This window comes from Triturus cristatus, chromosome 5_1 (genome assembly GCF_964204655.1).
Source record: "Triturus cristatus chromosome 5_1, aTriCri1.1, whole genome shotgun sequence".
In the NCBI taxonomy this organism is placed as follows: Eukaryota; Metazoa; Chordata; class Amphibia; order Caudata; family Salamandridae; genus Triturus; species Triturus cristatus.
This window is the reverse complement of record NC_140587.1, coordinates 318,897,123-318,918,436: the sequence shown is the minus strand read 5'-3', so window position 1 is coordinate 318,918,436 and position 21,314 is coordinate 318,897,123. Positions and strand designations below refer to the sequence as shown.

General features: G+C 45.0%; 1 protein-coding gene across 7 annotated transcripts in view; it reads right to left on the bottom strand.

The window, feature by feature from the left end:
- Nucleotides 1–1,405: 1,405 nt before the first annotated feature.
- ENPP2 (ectonucleotide pyrophosphatase/phosphodiesterase 2) overlaps nucleotides 1,406–21,314 on the bottom strand; it is a 721,223-nt gene continuing 701,314 nt past the window's right edge. For 3 of the 7 annotated variants that reach the window (XM_085605056.1, XM_085605050.1, XM_085605052.1), the window contains 3 exons: nucleotides 19,628–19,781; nucleotides 7,049–7,099; nucleotides 1,406–2,282 (listed from right to left, as the gene is read on the bottom strand). In XM_085605056.1, coding sequence (XP_085461182.1) covers nucleotides 2,112–2,282; nucleotides 7,049–7,099; nucleotides 19,628–19,781 — 376 coding nt within the window. In that variant the 3' untranslated portion in view covers nucleotides 1,406–2,111. The remainder of the gene's footprint in view (nucleotides 2,283–7,048; nucleotides 7,100–19,627; nucleotides 19,782–21,314) is intronic. The other 4 variants (XM_085605055.1, XM_085605051.1, XM_085605054.1 and 1 more) reach the window with 2 other exon arrangements.

Sequence of the window (21,314 nt, the reverse complement as noted above, 5' to 3'; positions counted from 1 at the left end):
TTCCCGTTTCCCCCCCCCTACCTCTTAGTTCTCCTTCTTCTTGACTGCCATCGGGTGGTCGGGTATGGAAGTGCCCCTGCTGTGGTCCGACGCCCATCTCATGTCTTCTTGCCTCGCTTTTTGTTTTTAGTTGTTATTTATGTTAAAAGGGTGTATCCTGATTTTCCTTTATGTGCAGTCTGATCTTCTGTAAGGTGCGGAGCCCCGGTGGGCCAGTCATTGTGTTTGCACTGTTTGAGCTTTTTAACTACTAGCGGCCGGCCCAGGCGGATGTAGGCCCGTGCTTGTACCCTTCTTTCTGCACAATAAAATTTTCAAAAAAAATAAAGTGGAAATAGGTAAAGAAATGTATTTATAAATCTCTATATATTTTTACAGCAGTTTAGGGGTACTTTGAACATTATTTTCTTAACTATATAGAAACTTACAAATATTTTCCTTAACTTTTAACACTTTAATATCGACCCCTCTGACGTCTACAATCTGGAACTTGGAGAAGTCTACCACTTCAACCTTGAGGGTGAAGCATGCTGCTTTTAATTATTGACTCCATAGTAGGTTTGTCGCCAGTGGGGGCCGAGGTGCATGTTTTAATGTTTATCACCCACTGGAGCACCTTTATATTACCCTTTTTGAGAACACTGGATCATTATAACTTGAAATGAAAAAAAAAGTTGATATGTTGCAATGAATAAAACAATTGTTACGAAATCACTATCTGCTGTCCTGTACCATACTTACCCTGCTAACTAAACTATTTCATTTGGGTTCTAAATGTAATTCTAAAAAAAGTTCCAACGAGAAAGTTTTTATAGGACTCACTGTCCTCAGTGAACCATTGCTTCTCGAATACCCAATTTTATGAAACAGATCAAATATTTCTCCAATGCTCTCTTGTGTTATAGGAGTGATAGGGCAGGGTAGCTACTACTGCTCGCAGTACTTCACCAAGCACCTTTACTATCCCATTTAATGTGCCATCCATTTTTAAAATCCAGCAGAATCCATTTTATGCTGGGGAAACATCCGCTTTCTCTCGTTCAAAAAACCGATGTATCACAGCTCTAGCTCCTTCCCAATACTTCATCTTGTAAATACTAAATAAAAGTGTGGTTTTACAATTGAGTATTTTTCTGTTCAACTTTTAAAACAGGAAATCCATAGTTCAACGGGGATGAACCAATTTAAAACCTCTTCTGGGACAGCTGTGTAGACCAGAAGTGACCAAAGTATTGCATACTCTTAATTTCATATGCAAGTGTAATTTGGTGCACCTTTCTCTCAAGAGTGACCGGTCACTAGTCAAGAAAAGCAATGTATCCTCACGTACAAAATACTGCTCTTCAAGCTTTTATCTACATATTTTGTGAATAGGTATATGAAAGAAGGAAAGTGTGAAAAGCAGTTATTTTGTTATTTGAGGCATGTTTTATTGCATATATGACAAACACCAAGGAAAAACCACACTTGGGCTTATGCAAAGAAAAACATAGAAAATTGCATGAAAGACAGTAACTTAGAACTACATAAACCTTGCTCCCATAATACTAACTTTGCACATCTCTCTTATGAACACAAAACTCTCCTCGCCAACAATCATACACTACCGTTGCATTGAATACTCTCTTCCATTGCTTCCAAAGATTCCCCATGCATACACAGTAAGTAAAAAACATTAAAACGGACCGTGTGTGGTTTATTATACTTGATATTCTATTTGTCTATAATGCATAAATATGTTTGGCACATAGTAGCAGTAAATAAATGTAATTTTACATGTTCGGTATATTAACATACAATACAGAGGTACCTAAACATTAGCAGTGCTCTGCAGGGATTGGACACCCCTTAAAGTAGGCGCCAGTCCTGCAGCACAATTTAAAAGCTTCAACAAAAACAATAAACTGCATTATTACAAGCTGTTTTCATCGCAAACATCCACATTAAGCATCAGAGAAAAATAAACAACAAAGACATGTGCTTAATATTTAAGATTTGGTAGAGGATTAAAATAGTAATATTTTTAATGTCCTGGTTTCAAATTAATAAATATAAAACAATATAAAAATATACACCAGTTGGTAAAGGATGGGCATGGTGCAGCTGTGGTGTCAAATTTCACTCTCATATGTATGCAGGTAGGTCTTTAGCAAGAGTATTTCGGTGTAGCTGCGGCTTGTTTTGCGGAAGAAGTCCAAGCCAGTGAGGTGCTCAATGTCCCGCACTCGTGCGGTGTGCAGCTTGAGGAGATCTTCCACCCACTTCGACTCTTCGTCAGAACTCTATAGTAAACACATCAAGAAGTCCAGTTAAATTAGGCCTTCTGGACAAAACACTCATTTACAATCAATTAGTTTTATCTTTTCAGTCCTGCATAAATATATGCTGAATGAACACCTAAACCCCAGGAAGGGGAATGATGAAGGATGCAAGAAGAAACCAATCCAGAGCTGAAACCATAGTGAGATCATGCATCTCAACTTCATTATTGCCTGAGGAACATCTTTATGTCCAGGATCTCCATGTTATCTAAACACTAAAAGTGTCGTGAACTAAGAAGACCTGCGAAGTACGCTACATACCTGAGAATGTTTTGGTTCTGTTGTTTGTAACTGTGCTTGGCTTACCTCACTGTTATTTCCTACCTTTTTATGCGTGTTATGAATGTAAATTAACACCAATGATCTAATGAATTTAACTCGCTCTATAAAAAGTAATGCTATGTAAACTGCTCAAATGTCCTTTTCTATATAAATTTAAAGCGCAGAGACTACTTAATCATGCAAGTTGCGCCTCTGCTATCTGTTAAATTCCTCGTCTGTTAACCTCTGGGGCTTTGTGTCTCTACGGAGGAGTAGCTTTCCAACATTTCTATAGCAGATGAGCGTGCTGATAGAAATTGAGATATTAATTAACGGGTGACATCAGACAGAGTTTAGAGGGTAAAATAAGAAAGTGTCCCCTGCTCTCCTTTTGTCTCTTTATGTAGGTGTGACATGGTTTAACAAAGAGGAATGTTGATGAATAAGTAGATCGGAGCATTAAAAGTCAAGCAGGGGTTGTCCCCTTAATTTTAGATCTTACAAAGAGCCAGTGCGTTTGCTTGGATGATCTGGATTAACTGCACAGAGCTTCATGCAGTGTCTTCCGTGATTTAAGTTGTACACTATCGACACGTGGAAAGTGAGGACTGTGTGCAACAGACGTTTGTTAATTGACTTAAGAATCTTCCACAGTATTTTGACACATGTTTAAAGATTTGCAAAGTTTTAATAATGACAAGAACATTGGTTTATAGAAGACAGTTGTGGATAGGGCCAAGACTGGATTAGTGTAATACATGCAGCTTTAATGACAGCAAGATAGCTTTCACCAAGTTACATGCTTGCAGTGGACCTATTTGAGGTTCTGCACATCATGCGTTTGAATCTGGTCATGCCACCTTAGCCTTCTTTCTTCTGAGGTCCCTAAACTGACCTTCATTAACTTTGATAATGGTAACACTTGTTATTTATAGAGTTCAGATATTGTGGATAGGGTACAAGTGCAATGTGAAGCACTTGTTAAAATCATGTTAATTAAAATTATTATTATTAGTAGTAGTATTATCATGGAAGGAGGCAAACAGATCTTGTTGCTACCACCATTATGTTAGAGTCCTCTATTATTCCCTAAATCTTCTAATGATGCAATTTTCTATGGTGTTGGAGGACACAGTCCAGTGATCCACTGTGGTTGAGTTGCACAGATGGACAGAAGGTGAAACCAAGGCATCGCTGATAATTTAGATGACAATGTAAACACTGGACACAAGTAAGAACCATGGGAGAGGGGTTCTGTAGGTGATAAAGGTTGATCATCTCTGACTGACTGTTCTTTGACATTCAGGCAAGAACAGAACCAGTGTATAGAGTTGTTATAGGAGCAGGTGAAGGTCATCTGGATATCACCAGGACTATGCCCAGCACAGGGTGTCCTATCCCTGAAGACAACATCTGCACTCTCGTCGACCAAGGCCACACTGTGGCCCTCATCCTACTAGATCTCTCTGCAGCCTTTTACACTATCTCCCACCGCACGCTCACCACCAGACTCCAGGCATACAGGGAACTGCCCTCGACTGGCTCCACTCCTTCCTCACCGGAAGAAACCCAAAGAATCAGACTCCCGCCCTCCCTCTCTGAAACCACAGGAATCAACTGCGGAGGACCCCAAGGATCATCGCTCAGCCCCACGCTCTTCAACATCTACAGGGACCCCCACGCCACCATTGTCCGACAGCATGGACTCAGCATAGTATCTTACGCCGACAACACCCAGCTCATCCTCTCCCTCACAAATGATCCCCACACCACCAGACTCAGCTTCCAGGAAGGAATGAAAGACGTTGCATCCTGGATGAGCAGCAGCTGCCTAAAGCACAACTCGGAGAAGACGGAAGTCCTCATCCTCAGACCCACCCCCTCTGCATGGGACAACACCTGGTGGCCCACTGCCCTTGGCCACCCCCCACTCCCATGGACCACACCCGGAACCTCGGCATCATACTCGTCTCCTCCCTCACCATGACCCGACAGATCAACGCTGTTGCCTCCACCTGCTTCAACACCCTTCGCATCCTGTGCAAGACCTTCAAATGGATCCTCCCCGAATCCAGAAAGACCGTCACCCACGCACTCATAACAAACAGACTGGATTACGGTAACGCCCTCTACGCCGGAATCAACAAATCCCTGCTCCGAAAACTCCAGACCATCCAGAACACCATGGCCAGACTCGTCCTCGGCATCCCACGACATGAACACATCACCCAACACCTGCAAGACCTACACTGGCTCCCCGTCGAGAAGAGAGTAACCTTCAAGCTACTCACCCAAGCCTACAAATCGCTCCACAACACCAGACCCCAATACCTCAACTAAAGAGTCTCCTTCCACGTACCCAAGAGAAACCGCCGCTTCGCCGACCATGCCCTCGCCGACACCCCGCACATTTGCAGAGCCAGAGTGGGTGGAAGAGCCTTCTCCTACATCGCAGCAAAGACCTTCGAACAAGCTCCCGATATCAGATGCTCCCCCACTCCGCACACCTTCATCAAGAGCCTCAAGACCTGGCTCTTTGACTGCAACGGTGCTGCACCGCCCCTGCCCCAAGTGCCTTGAGACCCTAACGGGTGAGTAGCGCGTTTCACAATTCTCTGATTGATTGATCCCTAAATCAGCATATCTTCAATCTTCTTTGCTCAGGCTTCAAGCTAAAATAAATCATTTAAGTACTCAGAGGATGCAATGAGTTTAAAACTATCGCCTAAGACCTGTCCTATCTCCAAACTTCTTTGCTGAGGTGGAGCATTTCATATCAATTCTAAAATGATACAACTGCAATGTACTTGAGTAGAACATCCAAGATGCCTAATGGAATTGCACTGAATTGGGCGACTTGGAGATGTTCCTGTTCATATTCATCTTACTATGGACTCTTCAAGTGAAATGTTTTTAATCTCACTGTTATGTCTGGAGGTTGCGCTCTCCTTGCTGTCATAAATGTGCTTGCAAAGTCTAGTCTCGTCCAGATATTTTCTTAGGAGCATATAGATGCAAAACTGTGACATTAGTAGTACATCCTTTTAAAAGTTATTGAAAAAAAATGGATCACGTCTGACTGCTGGATGTGTTGCTGTAGCAGAACTTGTCTGTTCTATGCTTTTGGTGATAGGTAGGTGACACATTTCCCTCTGGACACACACTGTTTTCCGGTTGCATAGTTAACAAGTGTGTCATGAGGACCTGTGAGCCAGTGAGATGTTGAAAGAGAATATTGCAGTGCCTTTTCTTTGAATTACAATAGAAGGCATGGGTAAGATATGTGATCTTGGATATGAAAACAATGAACCATTTCAGGCGCACAAGACATTATATTAATCAGTTTGGTCCCGCTCTGGCTATGGTCAGAAGACTTCTACAAAGAGTTGAGCTGGAAAATTCTTTTATGATGTTGGCCAGATGGATATTCAAGACTCTGGACCCTTCTTTCCTAGAGTAGGTAGCACAAGGTTCGTTGGGACAAAGGCTGGTCAGAATGTCCAATTTTGGCTTCATTTATCTCCACCTTCAAAGTTTTAAGATTCGGAGTTTTAGATGATTTTTAAAGTTCTATGGATTTGCAGAAGGGTTTTTTTTTCTTTTAGTTAGGAGTTTTGTGCTTTGTGGTCATCAGTTTTATTTTGCTAAAAACACACAGCTGGCTACGTTCAGTGAGGGTGCATTGCACAGGCTGGGCTTATAGTGTGGTGGTGTGAAGGGCCTCTACCTCTTTAGTTGCACTGGTGAGCAGTGAGTGCTGTTTCGCTGGGGCCTTCGAGAGTGAAGGGGGAAGATTGAGTGCTTAACATTAAGAAGTCGCTTTGGAATGTTTTACTACTTTTATTTTTATCATATAAAATGTGATAAACTAAGAAAGATTACAAGTTATATATAGAAGAAAAACATCACAAACTTGAAACTTCAAATATCAAAAATAACGAATTTACACATCTAAATTAGTAAAATTTGGAACTAAAATGGAGATGATGAAACGTTTAACAAGGGAATGATTTGGGACATCAATATGCTGCTCTGCCTGCAAATCCCTAAATACCACCATTAAATGGTTAGGCAATAAAGTGGTTGACATGAATATCTCACATGAAATAGATCATGGCCTTACTGCCAAAGCAGGTACAGAATTTAAGCAGAGGAAAAGAAACTTTGTTTCATGTAGAAAGAACATAGAAAAGATATAGATATCATTCCTAAAATGCTTTTTAAAATAGCAGATAAGATGCAAAGTCGCTTTTGGAGCAGGCAACCTGGAAAGACAACAAAAAAGAAAAGCAAAGCAATTTAAATATTAAGCAGCTTAAAGAAACTGGCAGCTTATTATAGCACTTTGGAGTATACCATGCTGGTTTTGCAAAGTTATTAGTTACAAGCTATGATGCCAAGCCAATGCCAATCATAGATCAACTATGACAAAGTTGTACGTAAAAAAGAGGAGGAAATATACTAACCATCCCCTTTGACCTGACTTTAGAAGAGCTCTGGGAGCCGGGTCTGGCAAACTATACATGAAAAAAACAGAAGATGTTTTCTACTCATCATTTTGTTCTGGAGTGTGGAGTAGCGGACCGATACCATGCAGAGGAATGTAAAGATATAAATTGCTAACAGTCTTCAAGACATTTATTGCCATGCATCTTCCAGTTTGCTTTTGTTAGCCAACCAAATTAAGGCGGCTTCAAATTTAAATATTAATGGAGGGCCAACAAATAAAGTCATGATCTTATTCTCGAGGTTTTATTACCGAGTAAATTGTGCAAAGTTTCTGGTTTGCAAAATCATTTTATTTACTTTTTGGGTCTTTAAGGAGGGGAAGCAGAGATGCCACTTTTTTTGCAGACCCATCCTCCCTCACCACACACATACACACTTACTAGGTCTGACTTTCCCTGCAGTTCCATCTTCCTCTTACTTTTCCTTCCTCTTGCTACTTCCCATTCCAGGAACGTTTAGCTTTCATGCTCAGTTCAATAGCCTTTGTCTCCCCCCCACCCTGTTCACCAGCACAGTTTACGTACAGTGTGTGACCCTGTTGTCTCCTCTCCAAATCCACAGCTCCAGTGGTTAATTTGTGGAAAAATACATGCAGGGGCTCTCACTAGGAGGCAGCTTGCACCAGCCCATTTCTCCTGTTAGCACCACCTAAAACAGAACCAATTACTAACCATGAACGTGGAGAGAGGATGTGGCGTAATGGCCAGAACTGCCCACTTTGGAGCTGGGGAAACCGGTGTGAGTCTTGACATTTGCTCAACATCCTGCGATTCTGGGCAAATCACTTAATCTACCCGTGCCATGCCATAAATTAATTTGGTGCTCATGAAAAGCACTGGTGATGATTAAGAGCCGGTGCTGAGCACCGGAAACCACTAGCTCAAATCAAGCACTGCATGGCACACTCTACCCTGACTTTGCTCTTGATATATACCATGCCTTCTCCCTACCAGTTCGGTTACTCTTTTCCTGGCTGCCTACCCCCACATCTCTGCCAATCTGCTCCTCTATCTTAGCTTCCAGTCCCCTTCTATAATGCCTACACCACACCTGTACCCAGGCTTCACCCTCTTGGCTCCCGATTCACTCTCTTCATTCTTCTGCATTCTTCTTTCAAAGCTCTCATTCTCCATCCCATTTCTGCTATTTTCCCCTCAGAGTCCAAGGATGAGTGACACGTCTACATCTAAATATTACTTGTTGTGTTGCGCAAGCACTTGTTTTTGGAGCTATTTATGTTTTTATTTTAAGTAATTGCTATTCAGTGACAATGCAGTAACTCCTTACCAAAAAGAAAAAAACACTTTTTGGTTTTAGGAGGCCCTTTATTTAGGTTTTGATACAGACAGATTTAGAGGTCTGCCAGATCTCATGTCCTCAACATACACCGAGAATGGCAATGGATCAGTCCCTAATCAGCCATTATCTTGTTTGAGAGAGCCCCCACTAGCTTATTTGAGTAAGCCCCCATTAGCCACTGCTGCAGATGGAGATCGACTTATTACTGAACCATGGTAAGACTGTGCTGAATAATGTAGAAGTATGGTGACTGTTTGAGAAAATTTAATAATCACAAAATCTCCCTGTACCGGTGTTTCTACAGCTGCCAAACTTAGTAACATACAGAAATCGTCTGCACTTACATAAATGCTAGTACAGATTATCACTTTACAGCCATGTATGATGCTTAAGGCTGAATTTAGATTTCAGATTCCTCTATGCATGTACTATTAATTGCAACTTTGCCTGTTGGAAGTTGGCCATTTACCCCCCCCCGACCTTTTGTGCAATTAGAATGCAAATTGTCACATGGTTACATTAGGCTCTGATACAAACACCATTTTTTCATGCTCATGTTCTTAAGTTGAGGACGTTTGACACACATTTATTTGTGGGCAAATACAGGATAATATTCACTGAACTGTGCTTTACTTTCAATTCCAATTCATGGGCACACTATCAGAAACCTTACATATATTGTACAAGGGCTAAGTTAATCACACAAACTGTTGTTTTGGCCATTCGGCGACTGAGCTATCACAATAGAATAAACAACAGCGACCTGACTGGGGCTTCGGCATGTTAATATGGATGATGTTATGATATATACAACATCAATCCTTAGTTTAGACAGAGGACCATTTAATGGCACTAAAAGGCTGACCCATGCCGGAATTCCAGCACAGATGATTCTTGTTTACGTTATGCGAGAGATGCTGCCCAGCTCTCCCACAGGATGGGTAGCTTGATGACACTTACCTACTCTGTAATAAGCAAAATGGTTGAACTGTTTATCTTCTTCACCATTCTCATAATGCTAATCACATAATTCTGTTTCCTTCTATTGATTATTGCAGCACAAGTATTTTACTCAAGAATCACAATGCTTCAATAAATATTGAAAGGTTTTACCGTGTATTTCTTGTGTATCACTCAGGGCATGTATAAGTAACTAAGCGGAGTTGTTGTAGATCTGTTGACACTATTTCCTAGGGGAGTCAGAGTTTTCATGTTCTGAAGTTGCACGTCCAGTTGTTACCATGTCAGGCTAGGGGTACAGATGTTGCACTGTGAGCTAACAGATCTGGATGGTGTGTGTGAAGTCAGTCTTGCACAGTTCTTATGTTTATGTTGTCCAAACACACACACAGTTTTACTTGGGAAAGTATAAGAAGTATGACAAAATGCTGGAGGACTGCATTACTTACTCTCGCCTGGAGTCTGCAACAGGAAATGTCTGATAAGGACCTGATCTGCCTCAGCTCACTAATATACACGGTCTTTAACTTTGCGGACCAATGTAAATTTTCTTTTCAAATAGCACTTATAAAAGAGGAGAGAGGGGATGAGCTGTCGGAAATCTCAAAATTGGATGTGGGGAATGTGAATCAAGGCTGAAAGGAGGTATTTGTCCTAATGCCAGTGGCAATCTGAGTTCTTCACTCTATGGATTCTTCATATGTTGGTGGCTATTATTACCTAGCTCCGGGCAGAACAGCAAATGTACCTTTCAAATCCCTTCTTGTATACCCTTGCACACTGTAAGGTTTTAGTTACCTAAATATGACCCTGCTGAGTTTGAAAAATGTATACCTCCCCCAGGATTCCCACCATGAGCTGGCCCATCGGGATCATCTCTATGTCCAATCCTTTCAGAGAGCTACAAAGGCCCACTGGTCATGTCGTTGAAAGCTTTGCAATCAAATGATTAGAGGACACCCACGTTGGCTTCAAATTAGAGGAAGCACCTCTCAATAATATTCATAAATAAATAAAGCTCAGTTCTAAAGTCTTCAACTCAAAACTCAACAGACCAAGCTCCTGCCCCAGGGCTAGGGATCCCTTATTACTGCCTTATACCAGGCCTTGCTGTCAGCTAACACACTAAGCCAGTACAGAAAACACATTTTCCGAAGTTTAATTTTACATCACTTTACCCTTCCTCCCTCATGTACCCTGTGCCAAAGCAGTAAAATTAACTTGGTGATAGTTTTTATGTGAAGGACAACACTATGGGAAAGCAAAATAGTTATTACCAAACACATATGCATAGAAGCATGCTGTAAAAGAATAGTAGTATGGAAATTGAAGAATAAGTACTTTGCACTTTACAAGGATCTTAATATACAGTACTGAAGGAATGATGGGTAAACATATGCCATGACATTCTATCAATTTTGTTACTGGAAATGCCTTTTTGCTAAAGAGCCAATTGGTTCTAGAGCTTTAAACCATGAAAAGTTTACCAGTGCATACAATGCATCAGTGAACTTCCCACAAGGAGATCCCCACCTCTGGGTTTGCTATGGTCATCTCTGTTGCCCACATTGGTCAACTTGCGCTTTTTTTCTGGACCTCTTATTTTTCCAGAATAAAGAGGGGTGGTGTTTAATCAAGAAACCAAATTGTGATCAGCTTCCCTGTCCATCTCTTTTTTCTTATCCTTTTCTGGAGGCCCTTGAATGGGGGTGCCACCTGTGCCTCAGCTTCTCAGTTTTATTAGGAGGGGGTGTCTCCATATGGTTACATCTCCGCTCTGTATTTTGGTTTCCTGCCCCAACCCAAATCTGCAGTGTTATGTAATCACACAGTGCAAGGCTGGAGGCCGAAAAGTCCAGAGGTAAGGAGTCAAAGCTACAAAGTGCCCATTTAATGGCAATCAAATATGGTGTCATAAAAAATGCCAAGAGACACTGTGTGGCAATATTTTCTATTGGGTTCTTTGACAGAATATGTCGAAGGCACTACTTGGAAATTATGATCTCTCTCAATATTACACCAAAGGCTCCAAGTTCCTTCTAAAATTCTCCATGTTCTAAGAAATCCTTTAAAACAAATCTGATGCCCAACTACCATCCTATCCTAGTGGATGCTAACCAGAGTCAGATTTGTAGCCAATTAATGAATGCTAGCATTCTGGTTGACAGGAAATATGATCTGTTGTGGATCCTGAGTATAACAAATGCATCTAAATGCACTATCATGCATCATGATTTTCCCACCTGTTAAGTGCATTTGCACTGTATCTCTGAAATCTTCTGAGATGGCCACCTGTTAGAAATGAGGTCTCTAGTTGGCAGAAATATGCACCCTGTCCAAGAAGAGACCACCACTCTAGTCAGGGTAAGTAAGATACACACCTGTGCTCATTCACTGATAGCTTGGCATAGAGCAGTCAGGCTCGACTTAAGAGGCAATGTGTACAGTATTTGTGCAATGCTTATTACAGTGAAAACACTACACAAAAATAATCTACACCAAGTTAGAAGGATAGACCTTAACTAAATGGACAAGACCAAAACGACAAACATCCAACAAGTAGAACCACTGATATGAATTTTTAAGGAATATCTGAAATTCTAGTGCTTAAAAGTCAATTGCGCTTAGGGGTTACTTGAGGTAATGCTGGACCGGGTCAAATCTGAAAAGTGAAGCAGACCGCAACGGAGCACAGGTCGGATACAGAAGATACGCAGGACCAGCTGAAAACAGTACCTTTCTGGAGGATGTGTTGACATTGAGGAGCAACTGCGTCGGTTGGAAGTCACACAGTCGGGTCCCAAGCCGTCGTCGAGCTCCTTTGCAATGAAGACAGTGTGTCATCGTTGAGCCTTACGATGAAGACACTGCATTGTCGAGTCTCACAGTTGGGTCCTGCATCTTCGTTGAGCCCCTTATGGTGAAGATGCTGCATCGTTGTTGGGCCATGCTGTCGATGTTGTGGAGTCTCGGAAGCGGCACTGTGCAAGCATCGAAGGCAAATGCGTCGGTTTCGACCTGCGCAAAGCAGGCGATGGCGACCCCCTGTGCCTGCACAGACGGACGCTCCCTCCCACTGCTGCTACCTACCTGCCTCCGCTGCCTGACGCCTGTTTGCCGCTCCTCAACACCTACCTGACGCCGCTGCCTGCATCTCGCCTCCGCCGCCTCCCAGGTACCGCCTGCTGCTTCCTGGTCGCCACCCACGCCGCTACCTTCACTCCTCACGCCCGCTGACCACCGCCACTTACCTGGTCACTCCTTGGGCTCCGTCGCTTCCCGCCGATTTTCCCGCCGTTTTCTCGGCGCCGCTGCCCCAGGCGCACACTCCCACTCCCGCCTCCTCCTTCAGTCCCGCCCCCCCTCCCTGCCCATTGGCCACCCCGCTCCCGCCTCCCGCTGACCCTCTCTCCCGGCTCCTTATTTAAGGGGACCCCGCGGGCTGGTCAGTGCGACCCCCTGTGCCTGCACAGACGGACGCTCCCTCCCACTGCTGCTACCTACCTGCCTCCGCTGCCTGACGCCTGTTTGCCGCTGCTCACCACCTACCTGACGCCGCTGCCTGCATCTCGCCTCCGCCGCCTCCCAGGTACCGCCTGCTGCTTCCTGGTCGCCACCCACGCCACTACCTTCACTCCTCACGCCCGCTGACCACCGCCACTTACCTGGTCACTCCTTGGGCTCCGTCGCTTCCCGCCGATTTTCCCGCCGTTTTCTCGGCGCCGCTGCCCCAGGCGCACACTCCCACTCCCGCCTCCTCCTTCAGTCCCGCCCCCCCTCCCTGCCCATTGGCCACCCCGCTCCCGCCTCCCGCTGACCCTCCCTCCCGGCTCCTTATTTATGACGCCCCCTCAGCGACCGCGCAGCGGACGCGCGCAGCGGGAGCGCCGATTGAGCGCCGAAGGTGCGCCAAAGGTAAGCCCGTCTGCGCCCTTCCGCGCCTGGACCGCGCCCAGCGCCAGACCCCCTGGTCCCCGCGCCCGCCAGCCCCCCCGCAGGACCTACGACTTCGCTACGCTCATCGCACTCAAAACCGCCCGAGCCCCCGGTTGCTACCGAGCGTCCCCGCGACGCACCCATGGACCCTTCGCCTGCCGATCCTGCAACTTCTCTTGCCTCCAAACAAGCACCATGCCCACCAAGACGGACAACAGCAACCACCTCAAGTGCATCCTGCTCAACACCCGCTCCGTCCACAGACACGCCGTGGAACTCTGGAACCTCCTCGACACTGCATCTCCAGACGTCGCCTTCCTCACGGAAACCTGGATGAACGACTCTTCAGCCCCCGACATCGCCATTGCCATCCCGGACGGCTACAAGATCATCAGGAAGGATCGCGTCAACCAGACCGGAGGAGGCATCGCCATCGTACACAAGAGCACCATTCGCATCTCGACTGACTCCATCGACGTATTCAACGCCGCCGAATACCTGCACTTCCAGATCCACACCGACCCCAAGACTACCCTCAGAGGCACCCTCATCTACAGACCCCCGGGACCACGCGCACAGTTCTGCGAAGACATCGCCGACTTCATCAGCCCTCACGCCCTCCCCTCCGCCGACTACATCCTCCTCGGGGACCTCAACTTCCACCTGGAGAGCAACAATGACCGCAACACCACCGCCCTGCTGGATAACCTCGCCAACCTCGGACTTCAGCAACTGGTCAACACCCCCACCCACTTCGCCGGCCACACGCTCGACCCACTCTTCTCGTCCAGCAAGCACGTCACCTTCAGCCACTCCACCGGACTTCACTGGACCGACCACAGCTGCGTCCATTTCAGCTTCAGAAAGAACACAGTCCACCATCACCCGAAGCAGGCTCCCCACAGAAACTGGAGCAAGATCACCGCCGACCAGCTCGCCACCTCCCTCAGCCAGAGCCCACCTGTCAGGACCACGGACCCTAACACAGCTGCCCTCGACCTCACGCAGTGGCTGACCTCCTGTGCCGACGACCTCGCGCCACTGAAGAACCCCCTCACCAGGCCCAGAAGCAAGAAGGCCCCCTGGTTCACCGACGAACTTAAGGACTCCAAGAAGGCCTGCCGCACCCTCGAGAAGGCCTGGCTCCTCAACAAGACCGCCGACAACAGAACAGCACTGAAACTCGCCACTCGCAGACATCACCAGCTCATCCGCACCACCAAGAAGAAATCTCTGCGGGAACGACTGGACAAGAACGCCCATGACAGCAAGGAGCTCTTCAACATCGTCAAGGAGTTCTCCAACCCCAGCACCGGCAACAACGACATCACTCCCTCACAGGACCTCTGCGACTCCCTCGCCTCGTACTTCCACCGCAAGATCGCCAACATCCACAACAGCTTCGACATTTCACCCCCGCACCCATCGGTCGTACCTTCGCACCCCGCCGCCACCCTCCAGACATGGACCGAGGTGACCCCCGAAGACACGTCACGCATGATGAACACCATCCACTCCGGATCTCCGACCGACCCGTGCCCCCATCATGTTTTCAACAAGGCAGCCTCTACCATCGCACCCCACCTCCGAGACATCATCAACACCTCCTTCAACACAGCAACTTTCCCGGAGAGCTGGAAGCACGCCGAACTCAGCGCTCTGCTGAAGAAACCAACAGCGGACCCGACCGACCTCAAGAACTTCCGCCCCATCTCGCTCCTTCCTTTCCCCGCCAAAGTCATCGAGAAGGTCGTCAACAAGCAACTGGCAGCCTTCCTCGAGACGAACGGATCCCTCGACCCATCACAGTCCGGATTCAGAGCCAACCACAGCACCGAGACCGCCCTCATCGCAGCCACCGACGACATCCGAGCCCTGCTCGACAACGGCGAAACAGCGGCACTCATCCTCCTAGACCTCTCCGCAGCATTTGACACTGTCTGCCACCGCACACTAGTCCAACGCCTCAACGACACCGGCATCCAAGGGAAGGCTCTGGAATGGATCATCTCATACCTCTCCGGCAGAACACAGAGAGTACGCCTCCCTCCGTTCCGCTCCGAGGCCACCGAAGTCATCTGCGGCGTCCCGCAAGGATCGTCGCTCAGCCCCACTCTCTTCAACATCTACATGAAACCCCTCGCTGCCATCGCACGCCAACACAACCTCAACATCATTTCCTACGCCGATGACACCCAGCTAATTCTCTCCCTCACCAGAGACCCCGACACCGCCAAAGCCAGCCTGCACGAAGGGATGACAGACGTCGCTGAATGGATGAACATCAGCCGCCTGAAACTGAACACGGACAAGACAGAAGTCCTCATCCTGGGACCATCACCCTCCGCATGGGACGACTCCTGGTGGCCCCCGGCACTAGGCACCGCACCTGAACCGACGGACCACGCACGCAACTTGGGCGTCATACTGGACTCCTCCCTATCGATGACCAGACAAGTCAACGCCGTCTCCTCAGCTTGCTTCCACAACCTCCGCATGCTCCGAAAGATCTTCCGATGGATCCCAACCGAGACCAGGAAGATGGTCACCCACGCTCTCGTCACCAGCAGACTAGACTACGGAAACACCCTCTACGCCGGTACTACGGCCAAGCTTCAGAAAAGACTTCAGCGTATTCAGAACGCCTCCGCCCGACTCATCCTGGACGTCCCCCGACGCAGCCACATCTCGTGCCACCTGAGAGACCTGCACTGGCTCCCGGTCAACAAGAGGATCACGTTCAGACTCCTCACCCACGCACACAAGTCCCTCCACGACCTAGGCCCAGGGTACCTCAACTGCCGCCTCACCTTCTACACGCCCACCCGCCGGCTACGTTCCGCTAACCTCGCCCTCGCCGTCGTCCCGCGCATCCAGAGAGCCACCGCTGGAGGAAGGTCATTCTCCTACCTGGCAGCTAAGACTTGGAACTCCCTACCCGTCCACCTGCGGATGACCCAGGACCACCTGGCCTTCTGGAAACAGCTCAAGACCTGGCTGTTCGAGCAGTAGCAGACCCCCTTCCCCAAGCGCCTTGAGACCCTTACGGGTGAGTAGTGCGCGATATAAGTTCCATGATTGATTGATTGATTGATTGATGTGTGGATTTTGATAATGCAGCACAGGGAAACCCACTCCCAAGGGTCCAAGACTGGTTGGGCACCACTTAGTAGGGTAGGACTCTCAGATGGCAGAGTCCAGGTGCTGGTTGGAGAGTTGCAGGCAGTCTTTGATGTCCCTGAGACAGCAGAACAGGAGGCCAGTGGACATGCTCTTGGAGTCACTCTGGGATCAAGTGGTGTAGGTCCAGTCCTTCTCATCCAGGCAGCAGGCACTGCAGCACAGCAGAAAAGCAGTTCTTCCAGAGCAGCAGTTTCCCAGAGTAGCAGTCCTCCTTCCTGGCAGAGTATCCACAAGTCCAAAAGTGTACTGACTTGGAGGTGTCAGGGGTCCAATACTTATACCCAGTTGTGCCTGTGCAGTGTGGGAGACTTAGAGGGGCCTTCGACATACACAGGGTCCCTTCCCTTGCTCAAGACTCCCTACAGGGGATATGCAGTTCTTTATGTGGGGACAGGCACAACCCTATTCAGGTGCAAGTGTCAACTCCTCCCTCCTATCTAGCCCAGGAAGACCGATCAGCCTGGTGATGGGCCATTAGGATGTGAATGCCACACCTCCACTCACTGTGTGTGCAACAGTATAGAGGGAATTCACAAAGCCCAGCTGTCACCCACCCCAGACGTGTATTGGAGACAGGCAGAGATAAACAGGGCTTAAGAGCAGAAAAATGCCAACTTTCCAAAAGTGGCATTTTTAAAGTTGTAATCATAAAACCAACTTTTCCATTAAAGATGATCATTACAAGTCCATAGGTACCAAACATGACTATTCTACTCCTTCTCAATCCGAAATTACACTTATTAAATGTATCAAGGAATCCCAAATGCTAAACAATGAGAGGGGTAGGCCTCACAGTCGTGAAAAATAAATTTGGGAGTTTTTGACTACTAGGTAGTATATGTCCTGTTTTTTACCTACACAGTACCCTATGGGCTACAGAGAGCATTCCTTAGAGGTAACTTATATGTAACAAAAGGGGAGTTTAAGGCTTGGGAAGGGATTTTAAATGCAAAGTCGACATGGGAGTCAACTGCACATACAGGCTCTGCAGTGACAGGCCTGAACCATGTTTAAAGGGCTACTTCAGTAGGTGGCACAATCAGTGCTGCAGGCCTACCAGTAGCATTTAATTTACAGGCCCTGGGCATATATTACTAGGGACTTAAAAGTAAATTAAATATGTAAATTGTGGATACATCAAGGTTACCATATTTTAGGGGAGGGAGCACATGCACTTAAGCACTGGTTAGCAGTGGTAAAGTGCCCTGAGTCCTAAGGCCAATAAAAACAAATCAGCAAAAAGTGAGGCAAAGCAAGCAACACATTCGGGGGAAGACCACCCTAAGGCTGACAGGTCTAACACTACCTTTAACTAAAGATTATGTTGGGCTATTGCAGACGTACTGCATTAAAAATTATCTATAGCTTGGAGAACCTCTATGAATTTGGAACTTAGTCATAAACATAGGAAATACTAAGGTATTTTTCATCCGCACTATAGTACAGATCAAGAGCTATACGGTATACAGTCGGTGGTCAGCAATAGGCAAAATGGCGCTTTAAGGTCTACCATAAGTACAAATCAGTTATGTCAGGTAATCTGGCACAGTGCACAAGGTAGGGAAAAACCACCAAATCTCCACGTGTGTGGCCATCAGACCACTCTACTATATATACAAATCCTCTGCACACGTTTAAAAGTAAATACATAAAATATCACAATGATGCTTGTCTTTGTAATTTCAGATTTCTTTAATTCAAGATCTTAAGCCTTCTTAAGCCTTCTTAAAGAAACCAACTGTCATTCATTAGGTCAGTCCTTTTCAGTAAACTGCTGCATAAAGATCATTAGCTGCTGATGATTCTCAAGGAGGGAGCTCTCTGTGCCAGAGGTTTAGGAATCCATGAATAATCGCATGGAGGGGATGTGGCCTAATGGCCAGAGATGCAGACTTTGGAAATGGGGAACTAGGTACGAGGCCTAGCATTGGCTCAACATTCTCTGGATTTTGGGCAAGTGCTTGATAAATGTAATCTGGTGCTCTATTGCCCTTGGGCCAAGTTTGCGTTATACAAAACTGTAAAACAAAAGTACTCTGTTCCAACTGCTTTCTTCCATTTTACTTCATGATCAAAGGTTGTGTTTAGACTTGTTCCTCCTGAAAGGTCTAACTATGAATATAGACGATGGTTTAAAATGCTTTTAATAGGGAAGCAGGATGCCAGTTACTTTAATTTACACTTGCTTTGGTATCCGCAAGCTGGTGATTAGGCATCTTTTACAAACCGTCTCTTGTCGCACAAAGGTAATAGTAAGTACACTATCAACAAGAGAATAAACAATATTAAATGTGTGGTTTCTGAATAAAATGGTAACAACTAAAAACAAAGAAAATCAGCCCAACTAGAAAATGTGACACAAAAAGATGCATGCAGACCTTTACTAATCTAGGGAAGACTCGTGCTTGGCTGTAGGGTCTAGCAGAGGGATTAAAGTACTGACTAGACCAAAATGAGGCTGCCTTTCCATCTGGTCGGTTGTAAATCTTCTTTTGGCGATTGTGTTTTAAACCCAATTTGGAATAACTATTTTAGAAGTACCTACAAGCTATGCTTGATAATAGCAGGGTGTTTATGGATTGCTGTAAAGTATTTAATTAAAATAGGTCAATTGGCAAACAAATGGTATTCTTCAAGGTCCTTGCTTTGTACTAGAATGTATTTGTTAAATTCAGACTCAAAGTCATTCTAATTCTTCCAGGAATAACCAATATATTCAATCTAGATTATCCACAAATTAAAGAAAGGTGAGACAAAGGGAATAAGAAACCTCATATGATAAAACATACATTTGAAAAAGGATGAGTGATGGATGCACAGCGAAGAAAAGTGGAAATGTTATATAATGACACTATCAGATAAAGGAAAAAATATAAATAAGAATTAAAACTAGCCAAGAGACTATAAATTACCTTACCAAGTCCCACGCCACAGTAACCCATGGCTCTTAAAAATGAATTGTACACATGAATGGCTGAATTAATGTACATGGATGTTTAGTTCAAAACAAAGCTAAACGAAAGGTAGCTCTCTTAAAAAACCGAGAAAGAGAAGTATTGCACTCTTCTTACCAAGAAACAATTTCTACCACGTTCCAACTTAACACAAAAAGGGACAAATCATTTACTTATTTTGCACAAAATCACGTTTTAACTTACATTACAGCTTTCATCGTTGTCTGGCCGATGAGGAAGTATGAATGAAACAACACTTAATGGTCCGTCACACTTGTCTGCTGGCTGGTTGAAGTCAAGACAGCTAGTTATAATACTGTAATAATGTGTTGGGACTGGTATTGTACCCTCCACAAACCTGTCAAGAAGACATAAGCAATGCAACATTTTATTAAATTATTTGATCTGTGTAGAGCATTAGTCAATCAAGAATAATGTGCTATTCTCGCTACATGTATTGGAGTTAAATATTGTTTCCAGGGAAACATGGCACACAATTCAGACGTCCATTTGAGGCCATGCTACAGACCGCTTGAGCTGCCTATACTGGCAGACATATTGTTTAGAAAGAAATATTCATATACTTAAAGAGGGCTTTGGGTGAGCACCTTGCTCATGATTGAACGCCTTTGTTTGTCTCTGGTATCTGCTCTTGTTTGAGTGGCTTTCCTGCCTTTATGTTTGTCCTATTCGGGAGAAATTTGGTCTCGCAGTGTTCCGATTGGACAGTTGTAGCATCCACTGCTGCTTTGTGAGGACACTTTCTTTTCTTTATGCATTAGCACTACAAGGGAATGCATGTTACCTTACTCTCTCCCTCATTTTGTTTTGTTCTTAACAAGGCAGCTGCAAAATTCTGACAGGGGAGTCACTTTTTTCCACTGCAGAGCAATTTGTGTTCCTTTTTTTCTTTATTTACTGTTCTAACACGGCCAACTGCCATGTTACAATGGTATATAAAAATGGCCGTCGTATGCTACTATCATGCATATGTGTGCATGTGTCACAATGCATGCATAAGCAGCCATCATGGATTGGGGTAACATTCATATGAAACCCATTACAAGCTTGTCAGTCATGTGTTCGCGTGTGAATGACAAAAAAGCATTGGCTTTGCCTTTTAGAGACGAGACTTAAATATTGTATCCAAGTACTTTCTGACACTACTTTCCAGGTTTTCTTTAATATAAAAAGAGTTGCATTTTGCTAAATGCAACACCTTTTGTTGATTTTTTGTATTTCGCAGTCACGCAACACAGTAGATATCCTGTTCTTTTAGACTTGGTCAGACACAGATCGCTGTTCACATTTTTTAACCCCATTCCAGCTGGGTTTTCAATGTCACCCTAGGGTGCAAAACATAGTTTCTCGCACTTTTTGAGCACTGAACCATCACAATAGCATCAGTTATTATTTTTTGACTTAATATAATACAACGTCAGAAGTAATTATTGGATCTGTTTTCATTCTATTGAAGAAAAAATATAATGAGTGATGTTACACGTGTTTTCACGCTCTTTTTATGCAGATGTTTGTCAGTGAGTATATCCCGTGATTGTTTCTGTTTCAAACTAATCCACAAGGGAATGTTCTTCTTAAATCTGTGGACAAATGAGTTAACATCTGTTATATTTTGGCTAATATGATAATGTGTGATGTATAACTATTTTGCGCCTTTTTAAGTGTTTTGGAAAACGTTCCTACCCTTGCATTTGGTATAGTGTTTATAAATTTGTTTTTAAAGTTATATGCACCATATTAAATTCAAATTAGTGCACCAGGCCTATACATTTTTCTAGCTCACCCTATGGGTTTACTCCAGTTGACTCAACAAGCATCTATGCCCACAAATTTGCACCATCCAACATCAGAGTTGTGATCCAACGAAAGA